Raw genomic sequence first — 26,903 nt, 5'->3', positions numbered from 1 at the left:
CAGCCCATAGGACAGCAAAGGCTCCTGGGTAAAGTCATCTGCAAATGAGGCACTCAGCCCAGATCAGACATGCAGGGCTGCTCACTGATACCTGAGCAGCACGGGCTTCTCAGCCAGCAGATACACCTGCACTACAAACACCTTTCCTCCCCCCAACATCACACACTGCTCACCTTCTGAAGGAGAGCCCGCTGAGATATTACATTTTCACACTCTTTTAAAAGTTGGAGGGGAGAAATGAAATTGTTCCTTTTTTCCAGTAGCTTGTCCTTGGCGGGTCTGACCACGTGTGGGGTTGTAACAGAAGATAAGTGACTGGAAAAGCTAAATCAAGGAAGCACCAACATTTATAATATATATATATATATTTATATAAAGAAGTTCCAACCCTACAGACTGTGATAGCAGCTGCTTGGCTTTTGGCCTCAGTGGTTCTGTTTTGATAGCCTCAGCAATACAGCTAGCATCCTCCTCCTCCTCCTCCTCTGCTCTCGCCTCCCTCCCTCCCTCCCTCCGTCTGTCTGGATGGCTCTCACACCGGGGTGGTCCTCCTGTTGGCTGTGTTACTGTGCAGACTGTCTTTGAAGTCCTTGGGGATGGAGTTATGCGCCTGCAGAAACTCCCTCTCCGAGTTGAGCAGGGCACTCATGGCTGCCTTACTGGGCTCCCTGGACAGTGTGTACATGGAGATGTCAGTGGCGCTGGCGGGGGGGCCCGCGAAGGCCTTGCCCAGGGGGGAGGTGTCGCGGGAGCGCGGCTCGCTTGACGGGCAGCTGGAGCGCCTGCGGAAGCGGTAACGGTAGCTGGGGATGCGGCCCAGGCTGGACTTCTTGAGGAGCTCGGTACGCGACTTGGCCCGCAGCTTGCGGTGCCGCTCGATGAACATGTGCACGGCGAGCACGCCCACCATCTCGGCCGCGATGAAGGAGAGCGCGCCGAAGTAGAAGCTCCAGCCGTACGAGTAACTCTTCTTGGAGTCACTCTGTCCGGGGTCGCCGGAGTTGGCCGATATGTACACTATGATGCCGATGATGTTGCTTAGGCCTGGAGGAGGGGCGTAGAACATGCAGCCGGTTACATCACACAGTTGAACCCCCCCCCCTCCAAAAAATTACACGGAGAGGAGTAACACATGGATTTCCCATAATTCCATATGTCTTCACAGTGGTGGACTTCACAGATGTACACCAAAACGCTCCATGTGAGAAAAAAGAATTCTCCTCCCCTAAAAAATAAGCTAAACTTTGCAGCATGAGCAAGAGCAGATTATATTTATATTGTATTCGATGGCATCAAAACAGGCACAACATTTTAATTGCCTGACATTACGTGGCGTCTCCATCAGGGGCTTCAATTAGCCAGATTTCAGCATTGCTACTGCCTAATGACACGCTGTAAATATTTAATCAACAAGGAGATTGCAGATTTGCAGCCCGCTGTTTAATCAGAGCCAACATTCCCTAGCCATGTCAACAGCGGGGTTCTCACATTCACACGTTCCAGGACGGCGCTTTCAAAGCCATTTTGACCCTACACACATCTGTGAAGGCAGCACAGAGACTAAGGATGGAGTGCTGTGCGTATAACCAGAAGGTCAATGGTTCAAATCCCATGGTTGACAGAACAATTCTGCTGTTGGGCCCCTGAGCAGGGCCCCAATCGCTCCAGGGCCTGGGTGACGCTGCTTTCTCAATTATATGTTTCTTTGAATAAATGCATCCGCTAAATAACTAAATTGGAATGTAAATATCACCGTGTGTGTGCCACCAGGAATGAACCCAGCTCTCTTTCTGTCTTAAAGCACCCACTACACTCAGATCCATGGCCCTTAATGAGCTTCCTGAGAGGGTCCCCGACCCCAGTGAAGATGGAGGCCTCCTCACCGGCGGACACAAAGAAGATTCCGGCACTCAGGACGACGTTGTGCCGGTTCCTGTAGAACTCACTGGCAGCCACACAGAGCCCCCCGAGGAAGAGCAGCGCCACACTGAGGATGGGGAAGATACTGGATGCCCTGACGGCCCCTGCGGGACAGACAGACACAGGAACAGCGTCAGTTCAGGTTACAGGGATCTATGGAAGACAAACTGTGCCTGTGCATTTCAACCGAAATGAAGCTGACCATTCAAACAGGACTCCCCAAGACATGATAATCCACTTCATACACTCCTGGGCAAAAAAAATGGGCCAAAGCTTACAGGGAACATATTGTGCTCATTTTCACTGCTCATAATTTTATTTTTGGGGTCTACATGCTTATGTTCCAAAAACACATCTTTCTCTCATACTGTGCATCTCTATTTACCCCCGATGAGCCCAGTGTGCTCTGATTGGTCAGCTTGCCCAACTGCTCAGCTTGCCCTACACATTTTGCCCCTGTTCTGGAGAGATCCTTGCAGGTAGGCCGCCAATAAGGATTGTGTTACAGGGTGACCTCACCATGTCGCAGAAGCAAGGCCGTTTCAAGCAGGTTAGAGAAGAATGGTTTTTGTGGTGAGAGATACTACCTATGGCGTGTACTTTGGGTCTTAAGACTTTGCAGATTGTTTACATGCACATAAAGCTACTTAACACACTAAAGGAAAGGGAAAAACCAGAAAGGCATAATAGGGTCCCTTTAATGTTGTGCAATTTGTGTTTGGCCTATTTTTTTTGCACAGGACGTATGTTAAAGGGCCAGTCTCATTCATATTCCACTCTCCTTCCCTTTTGACTCCCATTATGCATACTAAAGAATGACTGACACGTCAAGCGTCATCTTAAGTTCTCGTATTGATTATGATGAGGAGAAGGACAGGGTCTGTCAGTCATTTAAACATGTAACAGAGTTGAAAACACAGGAAATGTCCTACACAGAAGGTACATTGTCAGAAAAAAGAGGAAGTACCCCAATGGTACAAAAATGTTCCTCAGAGTCCACTTCTGTACCTTTAAAGGTACATTTATCTACAGCTAGGATTCAACTGGCAGACCCTTGATGGTACAGCTCCAGTGACAAGTAATTGTACCCTCAAAAGTGCAAACTGATACTTTTTTCTGACAGTGTAGGTGAAAGGTTTCGGTCTCTCTGTCTCTCTCTATCCATCCCTGCAGCTGGACTGAACCCTATGCTATGTCTAGCACTTTAGCTGACTCCTACCCTGTTTCCAGCTGGGACAAAGATCTAAACTCATTTCAGGGAGCCGCGTGTTGACAGGTCATGGAGCAGAGACCTGTGGCCGACTCCTGCAGCACACGCAGGCAGCAGGTCAGTGTGCCAGGACAGGGAGACCCTCGAGGCCCAGGGTGAACACCCACGGCGTCAGCCTGTGCGTCAGTGAGCATAAAGCCCTCATCTTACAGCCGGAGGGCAGCCAGTTTGCTCAGGTATCAGCAGAGGCTTCAGGTTTTCATCCCCAGAAGCGGGCCGGCGCAGGCCCAGCGCACCTCGCGGGCACCTGGAAGCGGTATCGTCGCCTCCGTCCCATAAACCCGCAGCTTGCGCGGCTTAGCGAGGCCTCGCACTGTCCCAGTTTCCCGGCACGCCGTCTCCCTTTATCTGAAGCACGGCGCATAAAAGGCGAACCCAGCCCTTGTAAACAGAGAGAGAGAATAAATCGCTCAAGGAAATACGAGCCCGCACTAAGCATGTCCCACTTATTCTCCCTCACACGGAGTCCAAGAATTTGCTGGAAAACATTAAAGAAATGTAGAGTTCAGCTGAAAGTCATCTACTCAGAACTATATATTTAATTCAAATTTATCCTTCATTTAAACATAATCTAAAAGGGAACTTTGACTTTTTACAGTCTGTACACTCATCTAAATATAATTTAACATGCAAGCAAAGACGGGAACAAACCCTTCACAGGAACAGAAGTAACAGCAAACAGTCACTGAGGTATGATCAGCGGGGCCTCTCACACAAAGCTTGTTATACCACATTTCCGCATCTAAAAGGAACCATCTCACGGCTCCTGATTCAGGTGCACATCTCAAACAGTGCTGTGTCCCATTTTGTGGCTGTCAGTCCCAAGCATCTTCTCACTCTCTCAACACAAGCCCCTACTTCTACACTCTCCCTGTCTTTATCTGTGTGCCTCTTTATTGTTTTGGTGCCTGTGGGGGAGGGGGTACATATCTCCCCCATCTTCCTCATTTCCCTGGTATCCTTCGAAAGTTTCTCACTGCCCGGATCGCCTTCACCGCATCTTAAAATGGCCAAAATTCATCCCAGGAAGGTGTGGCGAGCACACAGAGCTGAGGAGCCGGGAAGGTGCAGAGATCAGCTTCATGTGGGTCATTCATTGGATGAAAAGGTCAGCTGCACCTTGTAGAAACAGTGGAAGCCCTCAGAGCACCATAATCACAGGGGCAGATAATCAGAGGCGATCCTTGTTAACAGAGTGTTTGATGGGCATCTAAGGGAAAAAAAAAAGATCTCTGCCGAAATGTATTGTGTCATGTCGAGATACGTCAGGGATGACGCGATTCTTGCGGTCATCACATCAGCAAAGGGTATGTCCCTCATTGTCCTTCTTTCTCTTCCTGCACCGAGCTGAGATGTGCACCCAGGGCTGGAAGACGATGGCTTTGCTGCTCTAAAGTCCCAACCTGCATCCACTGGACAATACAGGATTTGTCGAGTGTATAAAAATGCAGCCCCAGAATTGAGGATTCTGGGAAATTATCCAACCTTTTATTTACATTTACCATCACAGGGCATGTCATGTCAGTACTAATACATAAAGCATGCTGTTTGTTTTGCTCTTTGTGTGACTGTGGGTGGGTCAGAGCCCAAGCTGTTATTTAAATTCGGTTCAGTCCCTCGTCGATTCGCTGTGTTCCTGAGAAGCCCTTCCTCCTCACTCATCATCCTCGTCTTTCCTCCAAGCCTGCCCCCTCCCCCCATTCGCTGGTATGTCTTCCATGTTCAAACGCTTCTGTTTATAGGCTTGTTTGAAGCACGTCATTAGCGGCAGCTACATTCAACACGTTGGTGCAGTGAGCTCAGGTCTCTGATGGAACACTGTGCTCGCACAAAACTACAGAGAAAAGCAGGAAGTATAAATATCCTTCTTTAAAAGTCGCTATCCATAAGCCGTTATAAATCGCTTTTTCTGCAGAGTAAACCAAGGCGAATTTTCAGTAATAATTATAATAACTATGAGACTTGAAATTGTAGTCTTAATATACTGCTACCCACGTTTAAGGATTAATCTTACTGCGTGTTAAAATCGGGCTGATATATAGCATTAATCTATCACTCATTTAACTAGCCTTCAGAATTTGCCATGTCATGTTTCAGTGAATTTTCTGAGTGAATGACACACACACACACATCACACACTCACAGTCTCCCTCTGAGATGCCCATTCTCTGAGACTGACGCTCACTGTCACAATATGCCAACTAGCATGGCTGTGAGACTCCAGCAGAGCATTCTGGAGGAATAACGATGGGCGACTTAACTGCATCTGTCAGGATGGTGAAGCAGATTGTGCTAAGGGAGAGCATTCGGTCGAGGGGTGCCCAGCACACCTCAGGCGGCTTCACTAATAACCGGCGTGGAGTCCTAGCGTTCCTTCGCTTAAATCATCCGGTGTCCAATCAAAATTCAGAGCATGAAACGGTAGTAAATGAGAGGCTCCCTGCCTTCTGTCTACAGCCTGATGGCTGACAGAGGACGGTGAGAGACCCTTACTAGGAAATAGCCCCCACAGGCTCTAACCATGTGATGATGGATCCCCACAAGCTACCAGGAGCCATCCCACAATGCAGCTCTGTTTGTCTTTTCCATGGCCTGTAGCAAAACATCTATCCATCTTCTTCTTTCCAAGTCAGAGCCACAAGGGCTTCTGGATGCTATTCTCTGCAGCACAGGGCACAAATCTGAGGTACACCCTATTTGAGATACCAGTCTACCACAGGGCACTAGGCAGGGGACACCCTGGATGGGATATCAGTCCATCACAGGACATGAGGTAGGGGGCACCTTGGATGGGATATCAGTCCATCACAGGGCATGAGGCAGGGGGCACCTTGGATGGGATATCAGTCCATCACAGGGCATGAGGCAGGGGACATCCTAGACGGGATACCAGTCCATCACAGAGCATATATAGGTTCACTGACTATGGTCAATGAATTAGTCTAACTGCATGCTTTTGGACTGTGAAAGGAAACCAACACAATGTGGATAAAACATGTAAACTGCAAACACATGGAGCCAAGGAGGGACTTGAACGCCCAACCATGTTGATGTGAGGACAGTTTTGCCCACTGAGCCGCTGTGCATGGAAGCGTTGCCTGAGATGTTTCATAGAGAGCAGGAAATGGGAAGACTTTTAGGTCTGGACGCGTTACCCACGGGAAGGTGATGTCACCAGACACCCAGCTCGCACTAACCAGCTGTGGCACAACGTCAGCGTCACGCCGAGGTGGTGAGTCCGCCCATGTGTATGTGTTGGGGGGGAGGGGAGTTTCCTGAAGCCAAAGATTGCTCACTTTTTCAGAAGCAGAAAGCTGTACCCTGCTAATCTCTTTGAAGGAAGCTGCTGCTAAAAATGTTGGAGGTAATCCTCAATTCTACCCCCGAATCGGCGATCATGTGCCTGCAGCGGATGGCACGAGGGCCAGCCTTGCTGCTAGAGGGTTCCTGGTGTATTTGTCATGGAGAAAAGTTAATGGGGAGCTTAACAGGAAGTACCAAGGGCTGTGGTCCGCGGAATAATTCCAAGGCGGAAATGTAGTGCATCGGACATAGAAAACACAAATATACCAGAATGATTAAATGTTTCACTTCTAAACATATGCAGCACTCCCATTGCCTTGTGTACAACCAATCCTAAGGCATGTGGATGTTTGAGCGTGCGTGTGTGTGTGTGTGTGCATGTGTGAGCATGCATATGTGCGTGTGTGTGTGCGTGCATGTGTGAGTGAGCGGGTATACCTTACCTTATGGGGACACAATGTCCCCACAACGTGATGAATTCCTGTTTTTTTTCCCTTATGGGGGCAATTTCCTGGTCCCCATAAGGCAAAACTCAATTTAATAAAAATCTGCAATGAAATAACTAAAAATGCAAAAGCTGTTTTATTTTGCTTGGTTACTATGGTTATGGTTAGGGCTGGGTAGGGGTTCAGGTTGTCATAGTTAGCATTAGCATTTTCCCCATAGAAATGAATGAGCGGTTCCCATAAAGATATGTTTACCCGACATGTGCGTGTGTGTGTGTGTGTGTGTATGCATGCTTGAGTGCGTGCCAGGTAGACCAGTCGCACTCACGCAGTAAGTACTCCGCAGCATCCTGCTCGTAGTCAGCATCTTCAGGAAAGTGGTCGATCCTCTTGCAGACGCCTCTGAAGGTTCCTGTAGGTAGGACAGAGCATGATGAGGAGGGACTGTTTGGGGGTGTGTGTGTGGGGGGGGGGGGACGTGTACGCTGTGCTCGCCCAAGCAACAGGCCAAGGTGGCAAGCGAATATTCCTCTAAGCAGGCTCCTGTATCCCTCTGCCCTTCCAAATAAAGTGCACTTTGATTTTTCTGTCATGGCCTTGGGAAAATAAAGCGTGCGTCCCTGAGCTATCGGTGTGTCTTGAGGCATGTGTGGGACCCCCCCCCCCCCCCCCACCCACAAAGCCCATCACACCCAGACAGGTTTATTAGCTCCCCTTCTGAACCCCTGACAGCTGGCCTCCACTATTTGCCCCCTTACACTTTATGGAGCATTGATTGCCCTTTTGGAAGCAAATCTGTCCGTAAGAATTCCCCTTGCTCAGCTCTTACACTGAGACTATGAAGTAACTAGCCAATAAAGGAATCCAGGCCCTTACAATACCAATACAGCAATTATATTTAACACTGTGAATTAACAGTGTGTTTTAAGGAAACCACACCAGTGAAACACGTTTTTACTATTGTACATTTGGTAGAATACTCCCCCACAAAGTGGCCATCATCAATCACACCCAGAAAATGTTCAACTTAACATCTACATGTTCGCTGAACACTTAAGATGTCCGTACACCACTGTGGGACACTAATCCTCTTTCCTACAAATAGCTTCATCCAATGGGGGGGGGGGGGGGGCAGTTATTTCTGAGTGTGTGATCTTGGTGAGTCGCACACGCCACTGTGAAAGCTGAACGGGGGGCTCCGGAGAAGCTGCCAGGCAGGGAGGGGTTTTCCCCCAGCTGAGGAGAGCAGCGAAAGAGTTTACAGCTAAGGACTATAACACCTCCCATGGCCATTCAATTTTAGCCAAGGGTTTTACTTATTCACAGTTTCAATGATAAAGCCTCAACATGTCTATCTACATCTTTTTTCAAACCTTTCTCTTTGAGTCATTGTTCTCAATTGCTCTCATGGGTGCTTATTAGTATCTTCAAGCAGAATTTGTCTGCAGAGTCACAGCCATGCTGTCTGAAAGGCTTCTTCAGAAGCTACCAGAGAAGATTCAGACCTTCCTATATGTGACCAGACAATCAGATCTGTAGCATCGCCTTGGGTGGTGAACATGTGAGTGTAATACAGACGTGCTGGCTTTGTGTCGTTTATGGCGAGTGAGTGTAATACAGATGTGCCGGCTTTGTGCCATTTATGGTGAGTGAGTGTAATGCAGACGTGCCGGCTTTGTGCCATTTATGGTGAGTGAGTGTAATACAGACGTGCCGGCTTTGTGCCATTTATGGTGAGTGAGTGTAATGCAGACGTGCCGGCTTTGTGCCATTTATGGTGAGTGAGTGTAATGCAGACGTGCCGGCTTTGTGCCATTTATGGTGAGTGAGTGTAATGCAGACGTGCCGGCTTAGTGCCATTTATGGTGAGTGAGTGTAATGCAGACGTGCCGGCTTTGTGCCATTTATGGTGAGTGAGTGTAATGCAGACGTGCCGGCTTAGTGCCATTTATGGTGAGTGAGTGTAATGCAGACGTGCCGGCTTTGTGTCGTTTATGGCGAGTGAGTGTAATACAGACGTGCCGGCTTTGTGCCATTTATGGTGAGTGAGTGTAATGCAGACGTCCTGGCTTTGTGCCGTTTATGGTGAGTGAGTGTAATGCAGACATGCCGGCTTTGTGCCATTTATGGTGAGTGAGTGTAATGCAGACATGCCGGCTTTGTGCCATTTATGGTGAGTGAGTGTAATGCAGACGTGCCGGCTTTGTGCCATTTATGGTGAGTGAGTGTAATGCAGACGTGCCGGCTTTGTGCCATTTATGGTGAGTGAGTGTACTGCAGACGTGCCGGCTTTGTGCCATTTATGGTGAGTGAGTGTAATGCAGACGTGCCGGCTTAGTGCCATTTATGGTGAGTGAGTGTAATGCAGACGTGCCGGCTTTGTGCCATTTATGGTGAGTGAGTGTAATGCAGACGTGCCGGCTTGGTGCCATTTATGGTGAGTGAGTGTAATGCAGACGTGCCGGCTTTGTGCCGTTTATGGTGAGTGAGTGTAATGCAGACGTGCCGGCTTTGTGCCATTTATGGTGAGTGAGTGTAATGCAGACGTGCCGGCTTTGTGCCCTTTATGGTGAGTGAGTGTAATGCAGACGTGCCGGCTTTGTGCCATTTATGGTGAGTGAGTGTAATGCAGACGTGCCGGCTTTGTGCCATTTATGGTGAGTGAGTGTAATGCAGACGTGCCGGCTTTGTGCCATTTATGGTGAGTGAGTGTAATGCAGACGTGCCGGCTTTGTGCTATTTATGGTGAGTGAGTGTAATGCAGACGTGCCGGCTTAGTGCCATTTATGGTGAGTGAGTGTAATGCAGACGTGCCGGCTTTGTGCCATTTATGGTGAGTGAGTGTAATGCAGACGTGCCGGCTTTGTGCCATTTATGGTGAGTGAGTGTAATGCAGACGTGCCGGCTTAGTGCCATTTATGGTGAGTGAGTGTAATGCAGACGTGCCGGCTTAGTGCCATTTATGGTGAGTGAGTGAGTGTAATACATACGTGCCGGCTTTGTGCCATTTATGGTGAGTGAGTGTAATACAGATGTGCCGGCTTAGTGCCATTTATGGTGAGTGAGTGTAATGCAGATGTGCCGGCTTTGAGCCGTTCCTGGTGAAGTAAGTGAGTAAATGACCTAAGGCCAGCAAATTTTACAAGGTGAGTAATTTACACAGGTTGGGATGGAAATTAATGATAAGTGGTCACACAAAGTTGCACCAGGCAGCAAGGTGCATTCTGGGAGCTCCCTGTATCACGTCACTGGGATGCTGGGCTCGGTGACATTCAGTTCCAATAAGAGGCTCTGTGCCACTATTGCTGATCTAAAGTCCTCACGTCTTGATTTAGTGCAGTTGGAAATGAAACATGTCAATAATACTTATTTTCTCATTTCTGCTACAACCATTTGCTGGCTAGGAACTTTTTGCTGACATTTTAATAGCTAATTACCTGCAAATACGAAATAGCTGCAAATGAAATCCAATTCCAATGGTTATCAACACTAGCCCTATATCTTATGTTATCAAAATGTAATATATAAGCAGATTTATGCAATATGTAACAAAATTACCATTGAGAAAAGGTATCACTGGATGACATTGGCCAGTCATCCTGAGTGCGGTTTGAACCCGACTCGAGTCACTCGACGGCCTGAATTCTGATTAGGATCCGCTAGTGAGGGGACAAATCAGCCATTAGCTCAGGCGAGAGATGGAGGGACTAATCAGCTAGAGATTCCTGGGTGGCTGCAGACAATTGTGCCTGAGAAATACACATCAGTGCTCTGAGCCGCCTGCCCTCAGACAGAGTGGCTGCTGCACTCAGGAGTCACTCACAGAATTGCTTATGAGCCGTGGGGAAGACAGGCGGTGTGGTGGGTTAGAGAGGAAATTCACAGCGTAAACAAGCAGAAACTGCCAGCCAACCCCCTAATATTGTCATTTCATGGGAAAACTGCAGGAAAACGAATAATAAACTAAGAGTTTAAAGCGATTTTTTTCATTAAGAATGCATGCGAGGAACATCTCACAATAGTTCGTATTTAGCTAGATTCCTGGTGATGTTTTGTGAGTGTTTTTGAGACAAAGCTGCTCTGACTTCCTTCCTGGAAGGGATCGCAACTTCCTGTCTGATCTTTCTTCATTAAATGCTGCCATGGAGACGGAAGGCCCAGGAGAAAATTGTAACAAATTCAGAGTTATGTTAAGCGGGAGTCTGCGGCCACACGTGTTTGGAACGCCAAGTTGACAGGGGCCGAAGATGCAAGTGTTGCAATTACAGTGGCCCCAAGTCAAAGTCATGACATAGCTGTATGAGATGAGCAACGCGGCCTTAACAAGCAAGAGAGGGAGGAAGGATCAATCAGAGACTCGGCGGCTGGAGTGAGAGAGTGTACATGCCTTCCTCTAGGTGGCAGCGGTCAGATAAGAGGACAGATGCTGCATCATAAAAGGTCAGTGAAGAAGAAAATAAAATGAATACACTGTCCAGTAAAACATGGCCTCCATCGAATACTGACAACACACATTCCCAAAGCTTCATATGAACGACGTAAATCTGAATGCTAAGTATCACACGCTAACATGTCTTAAATACTAAAGAAGAAACAGGACAGATGCGGGGATTCATTCTGCAGCTGCCCTGCAGAGCAGCACAATTGCTGTGATGAGGGGGAACCCAAGCAGCCACCCGGCAGCCTCTGGGAAGCAGATCTACCTAATAGGCAATTAAAGCGAGGCAGCTGGTGAATCCTGGGGCCCCACAAGCCGACCCGGGGCCACTAATGAACACTGTCACCAGGTGCCTTCACGGGGCCCCCTCCCGAATCACGGCTCAGGCTTTGAGGCTCCATTAACACCCCCTCACCTTTCTGTGATTACTAATCCCCGTCCGACAGCACAAAATGGGAACAAGGGCTTGGGGGGTGGGGGACTCGCCATTATTGGGGGAATTACTGAGACCCGGCCTGGGGACCACAGGGCCTCAGGGACTATGGGAGCGGCAGATCTCCTACAGCAACGTTTTCCAACCCGGTGCTCAGGGACCACCAGACAGTCCACATTTTCTTTACCTCCCAGCTCAAAATGTGGACTGTCTGGAAGGGAGCTGGGGAAGCGCAAACACGTGAACCGCCTGGGGCTCAAAGAGGACCGGGTTGAGAGACACTGTCCTACAGTCTCTTCCGACTCACAGAAAATGGGAGATATGACCGCGTTTCTGATTTTATGGGAAAACGCTGTTTAATTACATCTTCAATCAAAGTAGGTTCCTTTTTGAATATTCAAGTCGTACTTCAAGGTCACCTTCGCTCCACATCCCCCGATATTAAAAACAACCCCTTAAAACCTGTCAAAGCAGCCGCTGGCTTTTAGGATCTATTATACTGCATTTAGGGTGAACGAATATAGTGCCATTTTAAAAGCTCAAGGAACAAAATGAGCCTCTTTACCAAGGCCGCGTGTCTCTGAAGGTCAAATAATCTGCATTTAGAGAGGGCCCTGCCTTAAATAAGGAAAGAGTTTACCAGCTTTTATCTGACCAAAGCATTTGCTGATAGATTATATACAAGGATAGCAGTCCATTTTAAAGGAAAGGCAATTATCCTCTTAGAGTAACCAATGTTATTACCTTATTAGTACAAAACACACAGCCTGGCCAAAATTTATAACATAATACTTTCCCGTCTCTTTTTAGCTGAACAATGAACGTTTTAGAAAAATATAAAAATCCTACACAGCATGAATGTCAGTGTCACAGTCATCAAGGTTGCTGTGTCCAAATTAACATTTTAAATACAAATATTTTTATTAGATAGTGTGATTATGTCCGGCGGTGGCATGAATAATGTCTATTGTTGTAAGCTGCATGTCTGAACCTCTGCAATCCTGCAACAGGTTGTACTGGGACGTCTGTGGTTCTGGACCCGCTAAGCAGGGAGTACAGAGAACTTCAGTGTTCGGAAGGATCCCACTAAAAAAGCCACACGGGTGCCAGGCAGCACGTCGCGCCAAATCCGACAGCCCCCGGATCCGGAGGTGCAATGCAGAACGAGAGCTTGCGAGAAGAGCCGCTTCTAGCCGTGATGCATTCGTTTCCATGGCTGCAATTCCTGCTGCCGAGCAAAAGGGGGGCGGGGGGCGCTGGCGAGCGACGGACACTTTGGCGGGAGGGAGCAGACTATGCCATGGGAGCCAGCGGATGGAATAATTCGGCAGAGACACAGTAAAAGACGGAGGGGATGGAGGGGAATTAAATGCGGATGACGGCGATGATCCTCAGCAGTGGGCGTGAGCTGGCCCACCCCCACACATCACCCACCCCCTTAGAAACATCCGCCCTTGGGGGCTTCCACAGTGCGGCAGAAGCGGCACCCAGCGCCATGGCTCTGCCTGTTGAGCCCAGGAAGGGGAGAAGTGCCAAAGAACAGTGAGAAGAAAGAGGCAGGAACGAGGGAGGAGGAAAGGGGGAACAGACCTGGGCGTATCATCTCTCCCTGCTTACCTCCCTCAACAGCCATACTGTTACTGATATCCATCCATCCATACATTTCTTCATCCGTCCATCCATCCCTTAACCTGGCTAATAGCTAATGTTCAGGTTGAATTTCACTGCAAGCTAGGTAGCAAAACAAACAAACAAACAAACAAATAAATAAATAAAAGACTAAACTCAAGGGATTTCTAAGCAAAACAGGGAGAAGCCTCTGCTCACATTTGCCCCTGGGCTACAGAGCACAGCCATCCATAATTCTGGGTTCCCCTTGGGCACAAAAACAAAACTACCTTTTTTTTGGAACACGGAGAAAGTTTTATCAGGATGAACCGTAATAACTGGATATTTAACTGAAAAAAGACACGACTGTACTCCAGCATGTTTATTCACAGTGACTGTGTTCTGAGGTCTGCATTATTGGACTGAGATAAATAGCTGCTATTAACCAGTGCAGGCCACAGACATGGATAATGTGCCTCTGGTAAGCCTGCTGACAGAGACGCAGCGCCGTAAACAGAAAGGGATAAGGGAGCGTTTCTTTAAAATGCAGAGGGTGAGCTGTAGTCCTGAGGGGGAGGCGGAACACCCCTCATGGGTGTGTGGGCTTCCAGGGGTGTGAATGTGAGGGAAAGCTTCAGATAATGTAGTTTTACCCTTCAACACGTCCTACGATAACTGATGTGAGACCACCCCGGGAAAACCCATAGAACCTCGACGGGCCTGGCTGAGAGAAAGAGGCGAGTGAGACGTCCGTAACATCGTGGGTGAACTCGCCTTGGAGTTTTCTCAGTCACTGAAGCACAATGCAGAGCTCGCTCAATGTGTCTGCATTGTACCTCATTTTCCCCATCTAAGGACATGACAACATATCAAAGTGCAGGACCAAGCTTACTCCATATACTAACTTTGTCCATTATGGGATTAATTTTCAGAACCTTCCGGAACATCATAATAATAGTTTTGTTTCCATGGCAGATGTCACAGTCCAAGTTAGCACAAACGGCTTCCAAACATAACTGTTTACTGGTAGTATTGCAGTTCTCATTCAGACATACCTTTTTGGTCCAAATTACATTTCCTTGATGATCTGATATCAACATTCTATTCTTTGTATTTTACCAGTCAAAGAACAGAGAGAAAAACTGGATCAATAAGTTCATGTATCTCATTCGGGAGGTCAGAGATCCTGTCACCTTTAGGAATCCCTGAACTTTCTGAGATCCCATCACCTTCAGCTCCCCCATTATACGATGCAATGCAGTGGACACAGCTCTGCTGATTACCTCACAGGCAGCAAACTTCTGCAGACAGCCCTCGGAGCTTCAAAGAAATCTTTGTTGTGGCACCAAAAGCCTCTTATTACTGTATCTTTTGTTCCAGGCACGCTTGAAGATTACCGTCAGAGCTCTCTGGGCAGGCAGGCAGGCAGACGCCGCCTACCCCCAACTTTGGCTGCGCCTCAGTGTAGAAATTAAAAGAGAAAGAGGCAGACATTGTAATGACGTCTTGCAGGAAGCAAACGGCGACCTTCTCATTGCTGAAGACTTCATATAGCGTTTCGTACATTTTGCAGATGTAGACAGAATTTATGGCCAACTATAGAGGAGTGGAATCCTTTAGTGTGTTGGGCAGCACCACGTCTTTACATATTCATTGGAGGCTTTGTTTTACTGAACAATGAAGACTGGCGAGCTTCTCCAAGCACTGCATCTATATTATATTGATATTTAAAATGTTTTTTTCTTAAATTGCCAGGGTTTATGGTACCCTTTGTAGCTTTACGGTGTATTTACATGTGTTATAAGACCTGTCTATGACAGCAATGTTATTTAGAGAACTTTAGTGGTGCTACTTCTTGCTCTGTGGAGATCATCATAAACCGATCATCCATAATGTCAAACAGTGCGGAAAAGGGCAGGTAATGATTTAACAGTTTCATACTTAACTCTTCTCCTCCCAGCTTCACTTCTGTTGTCTCTTATTTTGGCTCAGAGTAGGCTACCTTTGCTCAGGCTTAACAAAGCAGTTTGGCTAAAATCGTTCCCCCAAACAATGTTCCAAAAAGGAGTGGATTCTTCGCTGGCAGGAGGAGAGGAGGCCCTCATTCACCTCTGAGCAGGGGAGCATTTTAGCTCCTGCTGTAATAACAGGGACTCGGTGGGCAGCGGTCACCGCAACCTCGCGGACGTTTACTGTAATTGAACACCGACACCCGTAATCCAGTGAATCCCCCACCCCTGCAAGGTCCGGTGTCAGGCTCTCTGAGGTTGACTCTCATTCCCCGAGTCCCAAAGCCCCACAACAATTAACTCTGGCCAACAAACACGCATACGTGCTGGAAAGAAGCTGTAACGGGCTGCAAGTGATCTACCTCAAAACTCGGCTCAGCTTTCCCAATAAAGGAGACACTCAGACAGCTCCAGCGAAAATCACTTACACCGTTTTAAAGGTACGGTACTTCCTTCGTCCTGTCACCCCCCCCCCCCACAGCTCGTAGCTTTTGTTAGCATCCTATGTGATCTTTGAGGAAATGCAAAAATCTCAAAGACATGAAATTCCACCTGGAGGAGGAATGGCGCAAGGCACATCGTAACAGCGTGTAGAAACTGCTTATACTGGTCCTTTGCCTTATGCTGTGAGTTTGCTGAGGTCTGAAACACTGTAGAGAGATTCCAGAGTGACTCACTCTCAGCTATGAATGACATTGGAATCTGGTTCATGAAGGAGCTGACTGAGGGCTGGTGCGGGAGAGCAGCCCTCTGGGTACAGGCTTTGGTTACACAAACAGTATGATCCAGGTCACGTCAGTGTCCTTCGTCGGGGCAAAGGGCTTCATGTAACTCTCTGCTGAAATACTGTGATAGAGAGCAGGGGGACAGGCCACTGATTTAGGTCAGTCTGTGAGAGCTGGCATCTCCAAACGAAAGCTTGGGAATCGAGTCGAACGAAAGGCCATCATTAGTGGCCGACAGGGGGCACAGATGCATGCCTACATCTACCCAAGCCTACATCTACACCTCACACACCACCAGACACTGGGATGAGGGTGTGGCCTTGCTCACCGTCCAGGAGATGAGGCTGGGCCTTGACAAGGGTGGTGATGTTATAACTGACGCTTTCGTTTGCCGCCAATATCACATTCTCATAAAGTTTTTCAGGAACAAGGGAGGACTAAACCACTGTCTGACAGCAGGATGCCAAGCTCAGACTGCACATTAAGAGTGTGAATCACAGGGATGCGGCACCCCACCCGAGATAGCCTCTAAAACTTCATTGATCCCCAACCGGCAGAGTAAATAATAAACTATTACTGGCCAATAAACACAGGTTTACAGCGAGTCTCATATTTCACCGTGACCAGTCGTGGCTGCGAGGAGCAGTGCGATCAATCGTAAAGCACCCAGAGATCTGTGGCACAAACGGGAGGGAGACTGTTAAAGTGGACAGGAGGTTCTGATAGACCTCTAGCTTCAGCGTGCCACATGTGGCTAGGCGGTTATCCAGGCGGTTTATCTTAGCACGTGGCAAACAGCCAAATAGCGCACAATGATAAATGAAGACATTTGTATGCTGCCTGTGACATTCACAGAGTATAAAACAGTCAAAGCCTGACTGTTTCGGCTAACCTTAAGTGAGGACTGACCAAAGAACTGACTCCTTCAATATCACTATCAGCGTCTGAGCACATCTTATATCGTCATTAATGAATATAATTCTGATTTCAAACACAGTGCAACCAGTAAAACCTTTTGTTCATCTTTGATATTTTCACTGACATTCTGAATAAGGAGTTTTCAAACAAATCGCATTCATGGGAGGCTCTCTGACCCTGTACGAATTAATCAGGCATTTTGTGGGATTCCCAGGCATGATGCCCTGCTTTCCAAAGAATATGTGGGGTTTATCACAGAAAAAAAGACAATAATTATCTTCTGCTAACAGTAAGACATGGTTCTATAATCCAGAAATCTTGCAATAACTATTAAATGTTGATTTAACTTACCAAATGTGCAGAATTCTGGTTATAAATGTCATTTACAAACTAGTTGCATACATAGATATTCTACCATTTCAAAAAAATTTATAAACTATTATAAAATTTTAAATCTAATTTAATATATATATATATATATATATATATATATATAATAAATATAATATAGCATTCATTTAAATTAAGAATTATTTTTAAGATCGTGGGATTTTACTTACACAAAAACGTTCTGAAGGCAGGACGAAAAATCCGAATGGCTGGTCCTGCCTCATCTAGTTGCTTGGACCCACCCCCTCTACAATCTGATTGGTTATCTATCTGAACCAATCATTTTTCCTTTTGCCCTCAGAACATTTTTGTGTAAGTAAAACTCTCAGGAGCGATTTTGAATTTTACAATTCAAAACTATTTTGTAACTTTATCAGTCTGACAGTATAGAAATGGCTGACACAAATGCATGCTCTCAGGTGGACTTAAAGTATAAGGTTTCCAGTATTTTCAAAATATTATGACACTAAGAGGCAAAACTAAAATTTGCCTTCATATCTATAGGCTTCCTGTGCACTAATTCTCAATTTACATACAGTACTTATATTATGAACATTTTGATTAAAAATGCTTCACAATAGACCTAAGACTCACTATAACAGACTTTATAGCCATACTGTGGACGTTTCATTGAAACTTTTTCTGACAAGTGCAAAAAACTGCGTCCTCTCCCCTAGGCTAATGTGCCCTTTCCAAAATTTAGTTAGTAACAAATGTCCCCCGAATCTCCATACGGCTTTCCAGACCACAATTATGCACAAAATCTTGAAGGCAACATGGGCGCATTTCAGACGCAATCTGGATAATCCACCGCATATTTGACAATCTGTTATATCAGGCTGTGAAAATGTCGTAACACATTGCCTATGGGCAAATGCTCTGCGATATTCCCCAATAAAACATAATTTTAGTTTTACTCAAAATATCTTAACATTTTGTCTATCTTTAGATATGGCTGTGAGCAGTATTTAGAGGTAATTAACAATCTGCTTTTAATTAAACATGCGCATTGTGTTTTTATGTGGTGAATGAATTTTCTTCTATGATGAACTGTTTTTTTGTAGCAGAATATACTGGATCAGGGGGCACACTGCTTACTGATGTTGCCCGGACTCCAGTCATTGCCCCTACATGTGTAGAGTGTGCATGTTCTCCCTGCTACTCCAGTTTCCCCCTACATTCCAAAAACATGCTTTGCAGTGTGCCCTGTGTTGGGTTGGTGCTCGATCTTGGGTTATTCCTTCCCTTGCACCTGTAGATTCCAGGATAGGCTCCAGACCCTGTAAACCTGCATAAGACAAGTTGGTATAGAAAATGGGTGGGTGGATGGATGGATCAGTTTACTGGATCATGCTGTTTTCCAGTCACCTTTGTTTAATGTACTTAATACTGTTCTTCTATGTACTGAATTGTAAAATGCTGCCAAATAAGTACCATAAATGCACTACAAAACAATATAGTTTTATGAAAAATTCTGGCATTGTATGTACCACAAATAATTTAATTGATATTGAGTGCAGTATGTTTAGTATTCATTTAGGGACTGCTTCTATCCCCATAGTACCTTACAAATCAGTTTTGTAGATGTAAGTTGTTTATCTTAGTTTATTGTGAATGTGGAGTAATTAAATATGTGTTCCCGCCACTAATATGAAACAGGAACCCGGGAGAGGATCGCTTACGTCATGAGACATTGCGGGTGCGATTTACTGCCCCAGAGAAGTCATGGGCATTAAGGGGTTACTTCGTTCTTTGGAGCATTTCATGTTACTCTTAGATGAACATATGTGATTGATCAAATATACAGTGGCAAAAAGCTGGTAATACTAATTATATCAGGAGCAGTGGCGTGCAGAGGCTTTTTGGGGGGGGAGGTACTCGAACGGGGGGTGGGATCGTCAAAAACCCATCAGCCCATACTGGAATAGTTTGATTGAGAAAAAATACTTTGTATGCTATTTTAAAATACCATGTCTGTGGTATACCAGGTCTGGTTGTATGTTGAACAAAATGTCCATCAGAATCTGTCATAGTGTTAACCTCTGATTCAGGCAGGTACTTGGGTAGGTACTCGGGCAGGTACTCGGGTAGGTACTCGGGCAGGTATTTGGGCAGGTGCTCAGGCACCCCCAGGCCCCGGCACGTACCTGAAAAGGGGGTACCTCCTAATGCTTTTAATGGGCACAAATCACTATCTACAAGATACACTTGCAGGTTTACAGTTAATTGAATTACAATACCTACCGTTGTGCTTTCAGGTCTAGTAATGCTACGATGTCTATTGAAGTTGTACAATGATAGTTATGCATGCAGCTGTCTCACACCAGCACCGCACCTTCTGTGTCCCTTTACGTGTTTGCCAACTCCTTATAATCCCAAGGACCAAAAGAAAGTGTGCAAGTGTGCAAGATTTGGGACAGGCCTCTCCCTTCATCTGACTAAGGGCCATCAATGGACTTTTTCAGCAAAGTGAGTTAAGCAAATCTGTGTTACTGGAGCTCGCTTTTTCTGACATAAAAGTGACTATTAAATCTCATAATTATGTATGTTGACTTTTTAACATAGAGACTAGTAAAACCCAAGTATAATAAACCAAACCCCTAGACATCCAGTTAACCTAAAGTAGAGTATTGATGGTTTCTCACAGTGTTTCTCAAACCTCTGGACAGTCCACGTTTTGGCTTGTTCCCTGTGTGATTGTTTGGTTCAGCTGTACTGGCAGCTGGGAGGGAGCAAACATGTGGTATGTCTTGGGTCCCTGAGGACTGGGATGAAAAACACTGGTTTATCACGTAAAAACAGTCACGAGTGAAAGTGATAATAATGTGTATTGCTTTGTAATACTGACATTCCTTGAAAAAAGTTACCCTTTGATTCGAAACCATGCTGAGGAGAGAGGAGCATCTTCAGCTCTGATCCTTGATTGCGAGGAGCACAAAAAGAAAATAACTTCATTCTTCATTCGGTCATTCTGTAATTTCCTTCACTCATTTATGGTCTTATTCGTGTCACAGGTGACGCCTGTCTTTAATCTTACTTTGGGTGAAACGGTGGTGGCCACGCAAGCCTGATGGTGATGGATTACACGACATCAACGTGTGGAATTATCGGAACACTCTCAGTCATTTAGCTAACGAGTGCCAAGCAGAGAGGAACCAGTGCTACGCTACATGAATTAAAATTAGCAGTCGATGTATGCCTGATATTAATTATAATCTTCTTTGCAGGTGAATTGTACCTTTTTCAACTTTGGATACTGAATACACGATCGTTTGTTTAAAAGTCTGAGGTTCTGTATCGTACATGCTGGTACAGTTTTCAGGCTTCCTTTATAGATAATTAGATATAGATATTAGATAGATAATTTTCTATCTGCTCTGAGCTTACAAAGGACAGGATGACATCCGTCTACCACCAACGGAGGAAGGGGAGACTGTCTGTGGAAGGTGAGTCACTGTTGCTTGAAAGTCTCCTGCTAGATTTCAAATTATGTTGTCAAAATACTCCTCCTCCTATTAACTGGCAGTGAGTTCCTCCATGGAGCCAGATCTACAGAGAACCTCCTTCTTTCATACTGTCCCCCATCCTCACTGCCATCACAGGTGTCCAACACATCATCTTCATCACAGTCTTTCTGTCAGGCTGTCAGACCAGCATGGACATGCCACACATCCACTGATCCACACAACGCTGAACTTTTATGCAGTATCAGATGGAAAAAATCGGCCTTTCTTACACTAAAGTTAGCATGCCAAAAAAGCTATTCATTGTAACTAAAACTGACCTGTTGGAACCTGATTGATAACTGAAAGCAGTCAAAGTGTAACTTAAAAGAATTTTCCCCTTAAAAAGGGGGAAAAGTGCAAAAAAAAAAAACAAAATCGATACTAATAGATTTATCTTTACGGTGTCAGTTATTACTGTAATATTCATAACTAAATAATTAAGCCAAAAAATTATTTTCAACAAAAATATTTAATGGTAACATTTCAAAGCTAGAGATTATCTTTTACAGTCATCTCACTGATGCCGCTATAGTAACTGATTTGTTAACTGACAATGATATTGGTTTATTGTTCAGATAACTGTACGTAAGAGTCGTACATTTCCCTAATTAGTGTAGCCATGTTGTGGCTTGTTGACCCCCCGGGGAAAAATGAATACTTGACGCTCAGAATCCTGAATGATTTGTGAAGAGAGCTGTTCCATCAAAACACGTTTGTGGCGATGAGTCCCGTGGGGGGGGGGGGGGGGGGGGGGCACTCAGCCATTTCCCTTTGGCATTCTGCAGTCGAGCGGCACCAAACCACTGCTCTATAGGTAGCTGCCACATCATTACTGACTCTTTAAGCAACTGAAAGTCCATGGCCAGAAAAAACAAAACCACTGGTAACAATTCAGAGGACATCCTTAATTGGGAGAGGGGGAAAAAAAAATCTATAACTCAATCGTAAATCTGCCCCTGAATTTCATGGCGCAAAGCTTTTCTTCATTGTAAACACCTCCATAAATGATAATTTGGAAAGCAGACTAGTCTATAAACCAAAGTAAATGACTATGATATCTTAAAGGCTGTGCTTGAGTACCGTAGACGGTCACATCTGAAGATTTGCGACCACAGCAGTCACAAACGCATTTAGGATTGGCCTCTGAAAATCCACAAGGCGGTTCTGGACATGCAGGTTGTCTTTTAACCTCCTCTGTGGATTGGGAAGCGAAAGGGAACCAAGGCATGTAGTCACAGAAACAGCCTTTTAGCCAAACCAGGGCAACCAGTCACCTAGAAGTGAACTGATGAGAGTATAGAAGACAGGTTATGCTTGGGTGCACACAGAGCGACGAGCACTGCTACTCTTTGCATGTCACAAACCCGCCCCCCCTCCTCAGTTTAATTCTTACTTTGCTGTGTATTTCATGATTAAGTGGTTACACACCAGTTGGGATGCATCAAACTGAAGCTTGGCCACGCCCATATCATCCCATATCACTGCACGGAGACACAAGAGGTACAGTATAAACCAAAAACACGCTGATCACGAGCACCTCATCTGTATCTTTCACTACCCTCCCATACAGTAAGTATATCCCCCTTATATATGGGAGACATTGTTACCAGAGAATATCTTGAAAGCTATAGGATACGTTAACATTTCAAAGAAGGTTTTGCTGTCTAGCAGTAATATTCACTGTATGTGCTCTAAGCATAGATGTTTAGCAGAGATAGAGACCTGTGGATATTTCCACAATTATTTAATTTGTCTGTATATAAATGATTCACAGTGTAAGAGATTTTGGTAGCTTATAATATTAAGTTTGACTAATACAATTTTCATTTTAAAAGAGCAAGATCCCTTAATTTTGTATCACTACCCTTTGATTCTATACACGCTTAATATGTGTAAAAGAAATCCTAAGGCATGCATCAGTTTAACTTCCATTTATTCTAGTCCCTGTTATCTTGGCAAATTGAATGACACATTAATTATGAGGGCCCAGAATTTCCCTTTGCTGTCTTTATACAAAATGAGCCTTTTATTCTGAAAGATTTGCTCATACCAACAATTGCTGGATATGCGGTTAAATTTCAGAACACTTTTTAAAAAGCATTTTAGTTATTCGTCAATATAAATGATATGAAAGCTCTCATTCATTACGTTTATACTGGTAAACCTCTGAAGATATGCTGTTAGGGCCAATTTTTTTTCCAAAATGCCAATGAAACATTTATGCAAATTGCACATGACAATTACTATAACATAATCCATATATGTATCAAAATATAATGTGTGGGTTTTTAATTTAGAAATATTATATATATATATATACACACACACACACACACACACACAATCCTTGACATATTTAGCCTGGTGAATTAAGGGTGATTAATATGTATTTACTGTCCATCTTTTTATGGTGCTGCATATCTTATACTTAGGGGTACCTGGAAATTCTGGGCCCCTTCATAAAATGTCACCTTGCCCCCCCCAGATTTCAAGTATTCATGGGCCCCTGTCAAGTGCTGGGCCCCCTGAATCTGTCAGGGTATCCATGCCCCTCCGTCGCTCCTGTATTTCCAGCATGCTTCATGTCTAATGGCTTGGAAAGCAGAACCAATGAGATTAAACGTGTGGTTTGCAAACTCATAACCAGGCACTATCACGTAAAAAAACCGTTCTAGATGTGATAACGAGGAGCGTGGATGTCCTACATCGCTAAGCCCCATCAGCCTCGTTTCCACGAAGAGGCGCACGGCTACCTCGCCGCACACGTTCCACGCCACTTAGCGTACGTTCCACGCCACTTAGCCCCAGTGATCTCCTCTCGGGATCACTGGGGCGGCGCACATGCGGATTCCGGCTGCGGCTATAGGCGGCGCGTAACGCCGGGCTGGCGTTCGGCTCTGTGCGAAGGGGCTGCCACACAACGGTGATGTTATTCGTCACAAAGGACCACACTCGACGAGGGAACCTCCCAGGGTAACTGCTCGAGTTGCGCTTTTGTGCCTCTGTAGAGGACATGACAGTAAGCCATGACGAGCCAGACGGTGACATTAGGATGAAGTCAGCCTGGCTCCGCATGTTATCTGATGTGCTTTGAGACTCGAGCAGGTGAGAGACGACAAAATAGGCTACATGGACTGTGTGCGAAACTCGCCTTTGTTGTGTTTTTATAACTACGGGCTTCACATAGTGTTAAAAATCACCCCTTTCACAATATTTCCGAACTTCAAATGATCGAATCGAAATAACACCCACGTTGAAAAGATTATATAGAAAAAATATTGATGCAGGAATCCAAGAATATAACATTCAATAGAATAAAATGTCAGTGGCATCTTCATGGGAATTAATACATCAAAAGCATCCTTAGGCAAGGAGATTCATTAACGGTACCAAAATGGAAGATCGGAGTGGCTAAGGTTCAAGGTCACACATCAAGGTTAAAGACAACTTTTTTGCAACAATGCGAGGTGCATTTTCAACAGCAGACAACTCGACTGCTAATATAATTGAACAACATGACTTGTATCCAAACCTGTGCAAACAGCCAACTTACACTACAGCACGTTTAAGAAAACACGCCTGAGAAGCATGTCAATGATTACTCTTCTCTCTCTCTCTCTCTCTCTCTCTCTCTCTCTCTCTCTCTCTCTCTCTCTCTCTGTGTCTGTGTGTCTAAAATTTAGCAGATTATTTAAAAACATTCAGTTTAAAAATCAGAACGATTCAGGCAGAATATAGGCTAACACTGTAAATTCAAACAATAAGAAAAATATCTTTCCCAAGAAATATATCCTCAACAAAATTGTTTTTTTTTCGTGTTTATTTTTATCTTCATTACTGGCTCACTTTCTCATAACAATACTTGCTGTGCGTAAAAGTACTAAAGTTGTATAATCTTAATTGGATTTCGATAAATAAGTGCCCAAAACACTACGAAATGCAACCATGCAATATGGTAACAAATAAGATTCTATTTGTGGTCGATGTCATATTTTATTTCCCAGAATGCTATGAAATGTTTCTTTTCCTATTACCAGAAACAGATAATTAACCACAAAAAAAACATAAGAATGATCACCGCTTTTTCAATCGAATCCCTGTCCTCTACAGCGCTTATCGCCTCCCTTCTTTGGCTCGTTCTCAGGTAAGATACGATTCCTCTCCTCATTACAAAATTTACGGATTAAAGTTAGCAGCAGCTGAATCCCACAGGTTATCACAGCGATCAAGTATTCAGATGTCTACTGAGTTTCGTTCCAAGGCAATAATTGCGTGCGACTCGAACACACGCAGTATGATAGCCTAGTAAACGAGAAGAGTTCGACACTTTGCAATAGGACTGAGTGAAATGGTTTCAAGAGAATAATTTGAAATTATTCTATGGAATACATATAGACGTGGATGAAAGATGCAAACCTGTATCCCCCATCACCAAATTAATAAAATACCAAAGACAATATACCTTCTAGACAGCAGGTCCGCCAGAGTCCTGAGTGGGTCATCACTTCTTCATTTTTCCTACTGGTCTCGTTGTCACTGGCGGTCTTAGTCCTGCATACGCCTCTCGAATAGAGCCAGTAATCGGTCCCCACCGCTATTGTCATCAAGCTGAAAGCGGCGAAAGCTCCCACGGTGGTAATGAGCATCTGAAGTCCTCTGTCACACATCCTCATCATGCTTCACTCCAGGGAGGAACCGAGTTCATCACAAGTCTTCAAGCGGGCATGGATCGCCTCCCTTTGGGTGAAAACTCAGGGCGACTTCAACGTGAATTGACATTATCTTCGAGTCGGAGTTGATGATGTTACCGGGGCGGCTTTTGCCGTCGCTTCTTAACTTCTCCGATCCGGCGAGAAGGTTAATGCCCGCTCGTCACACGTAAGCTGCTGGGAACACTCTGTCCAAAATATCGAGTAGTCTCCATTCCTAAACCCGGAATAACAGACAGCAAATGAAGGAATGGAATAAAACAGGCATTTCTTACAAATTGACGAAGGAGGCGCAATGGCAAAGACCGTTTTAACCTTATAAGAAATCAGGTTTGCAAAAGTAATAACAATCAAATAAAAATTAAATAATGCATTTTACGTCGAGTGCATTTCCACCATGAATTTCCCCTTTCCCCCTAAAATGAACACGTTAATACACCGATATAGCGGTTTTTACTCACGTATGGAGGTCCTCCTGAGCGCACACATGCTGCTGAACACACTCTGCACACGCTGTACCGGGTTCAGTTTTATGCATGTCTGAATTCAACAGTTTTTAACATTATAATCTTGTTGAGAGGAAAATGTGTCATCCTCTCGTAAGATATCCAGTTTTCCTACGATATATACCGAATATCCAAAAGGACGAATGAGTTGCGTTGTATCTTTGCACGACGAGATCTCCAAACTGTTTTATGCTCAGCCCAACAGGAGCGATGCAATTTAAACGTGGTTTCTAAAAATGCAAAATCGCAGCCTAAAATGCATGACAGAAAAAATTAAGACGAGTCGATTTCTTTCTTTCCAGCGGTAGTGGCACTTATAGTTAAAGTATCGAAGCCAGCTCCTTGCCCGTGTGACTATTGTGGCGGTTCCCACATCCCTGTGACAGCGACGCCCACAGCGGCACCGGAGGGGCGGCTGAGCATCGCAAGCAGAGCGCCGGCTGCTGTCCGTGGTGCTGAATGGACCAGTCAGCCTCTGATCTCCCGCTCTCCCCCCCGCCCCCCCGCCGCCGCCCGCACAGCGCCCCTGGCCCCACCGACGAGCTGCTCAGGCCGTCATATGCAAGGATATTGACAAGTGATGCATGGAGAGTCAGACCCTGGAGAAGAGAATAAGACTTAAAGAGCCAACAACGTTTTTAAACATCGAGTTTAAGGACGCGTCTATTCATGAACTTCCATGTCAAATTAAAATAAATGGAAGGAAAGGAACGCTCACAACG

At 45.4% G+C, this 26,903-nt stretch overlaps 1 protein-coding gene across 1 annotated transcript; it reads right to left on the bottom strand.

The window, feature by feature from the left end:
- Positions 1 to 521: 521 nt before the first annotated feature.
- On the bottom strand, positions 522 to 26,641 carry LOC111845558 (voltage-dependent calcium channel gamma-3 subunit). Its single transcript, XM_023815061.1, has 5 exons — positions 26,137 to 26,641; positions 25,429 to 25,892; positions 7,268 to 7,351; positions 1,884 to 2,024; positions 522 to 1,044 (listed from the first exon to the last, which is right to left on the bottom strand). The coding sequence occupies exons 2-5, from the start codon at positions 25,640 to 25,642 to the stop codon at positions 533 to 535; spliced, it is 951 nt and encodes a 316-aa protein (XP_023670829.1). The 5' UTR covers positions 25,643 to 25,892; positions 26,137 to 26,641; the 3' UTR covers positions 522 to 532.
- Between the last annotated feature and the right edge of the window lie 262 nt (positions 26,642 to 26,903).

This window comes from Paramormyrops kingsleyae, chromosome 5, assembly GCF_048594095.1.
Source record: "Paramormyrops kingsleyae isolate MSU_618 chromosome 5, PKINGS_0.4, whole genome shotgun sequence".
NCBI lineage: Eukaryota > Metazoa > Chordata > Actinopteri > Osteoglossiformes > Mormyridae > Paramormyrops > Paramormyrops kingsleyae.
This window is presented reverse-complemented; position numbering and strand designations above follow the sequence as displayed.

Coding starts and splice junctions, on each gene's coding strand:
- LOC111845558 (XM_023815061.1), bottom strand. CDS start 25,642: ATGATGAGGATGTGTGACAGAGGACTTCAGATGCTCATTACCACCGTG. Junction 7,352..25,428: donor GCGGACCTGCTGTCTAGAAG/GTATATTGTCTT, acceptor TCCTACCTACAG/GAACCTTCAGAGGCGTCTGC. Junction 2,025..7,267: donor TGCTGCGGAGTACTTACTGC/GTGAGTGCGACT, acceptor TCTGTCCCGCAG/GGGCCGTCAGGGCATCCAGT.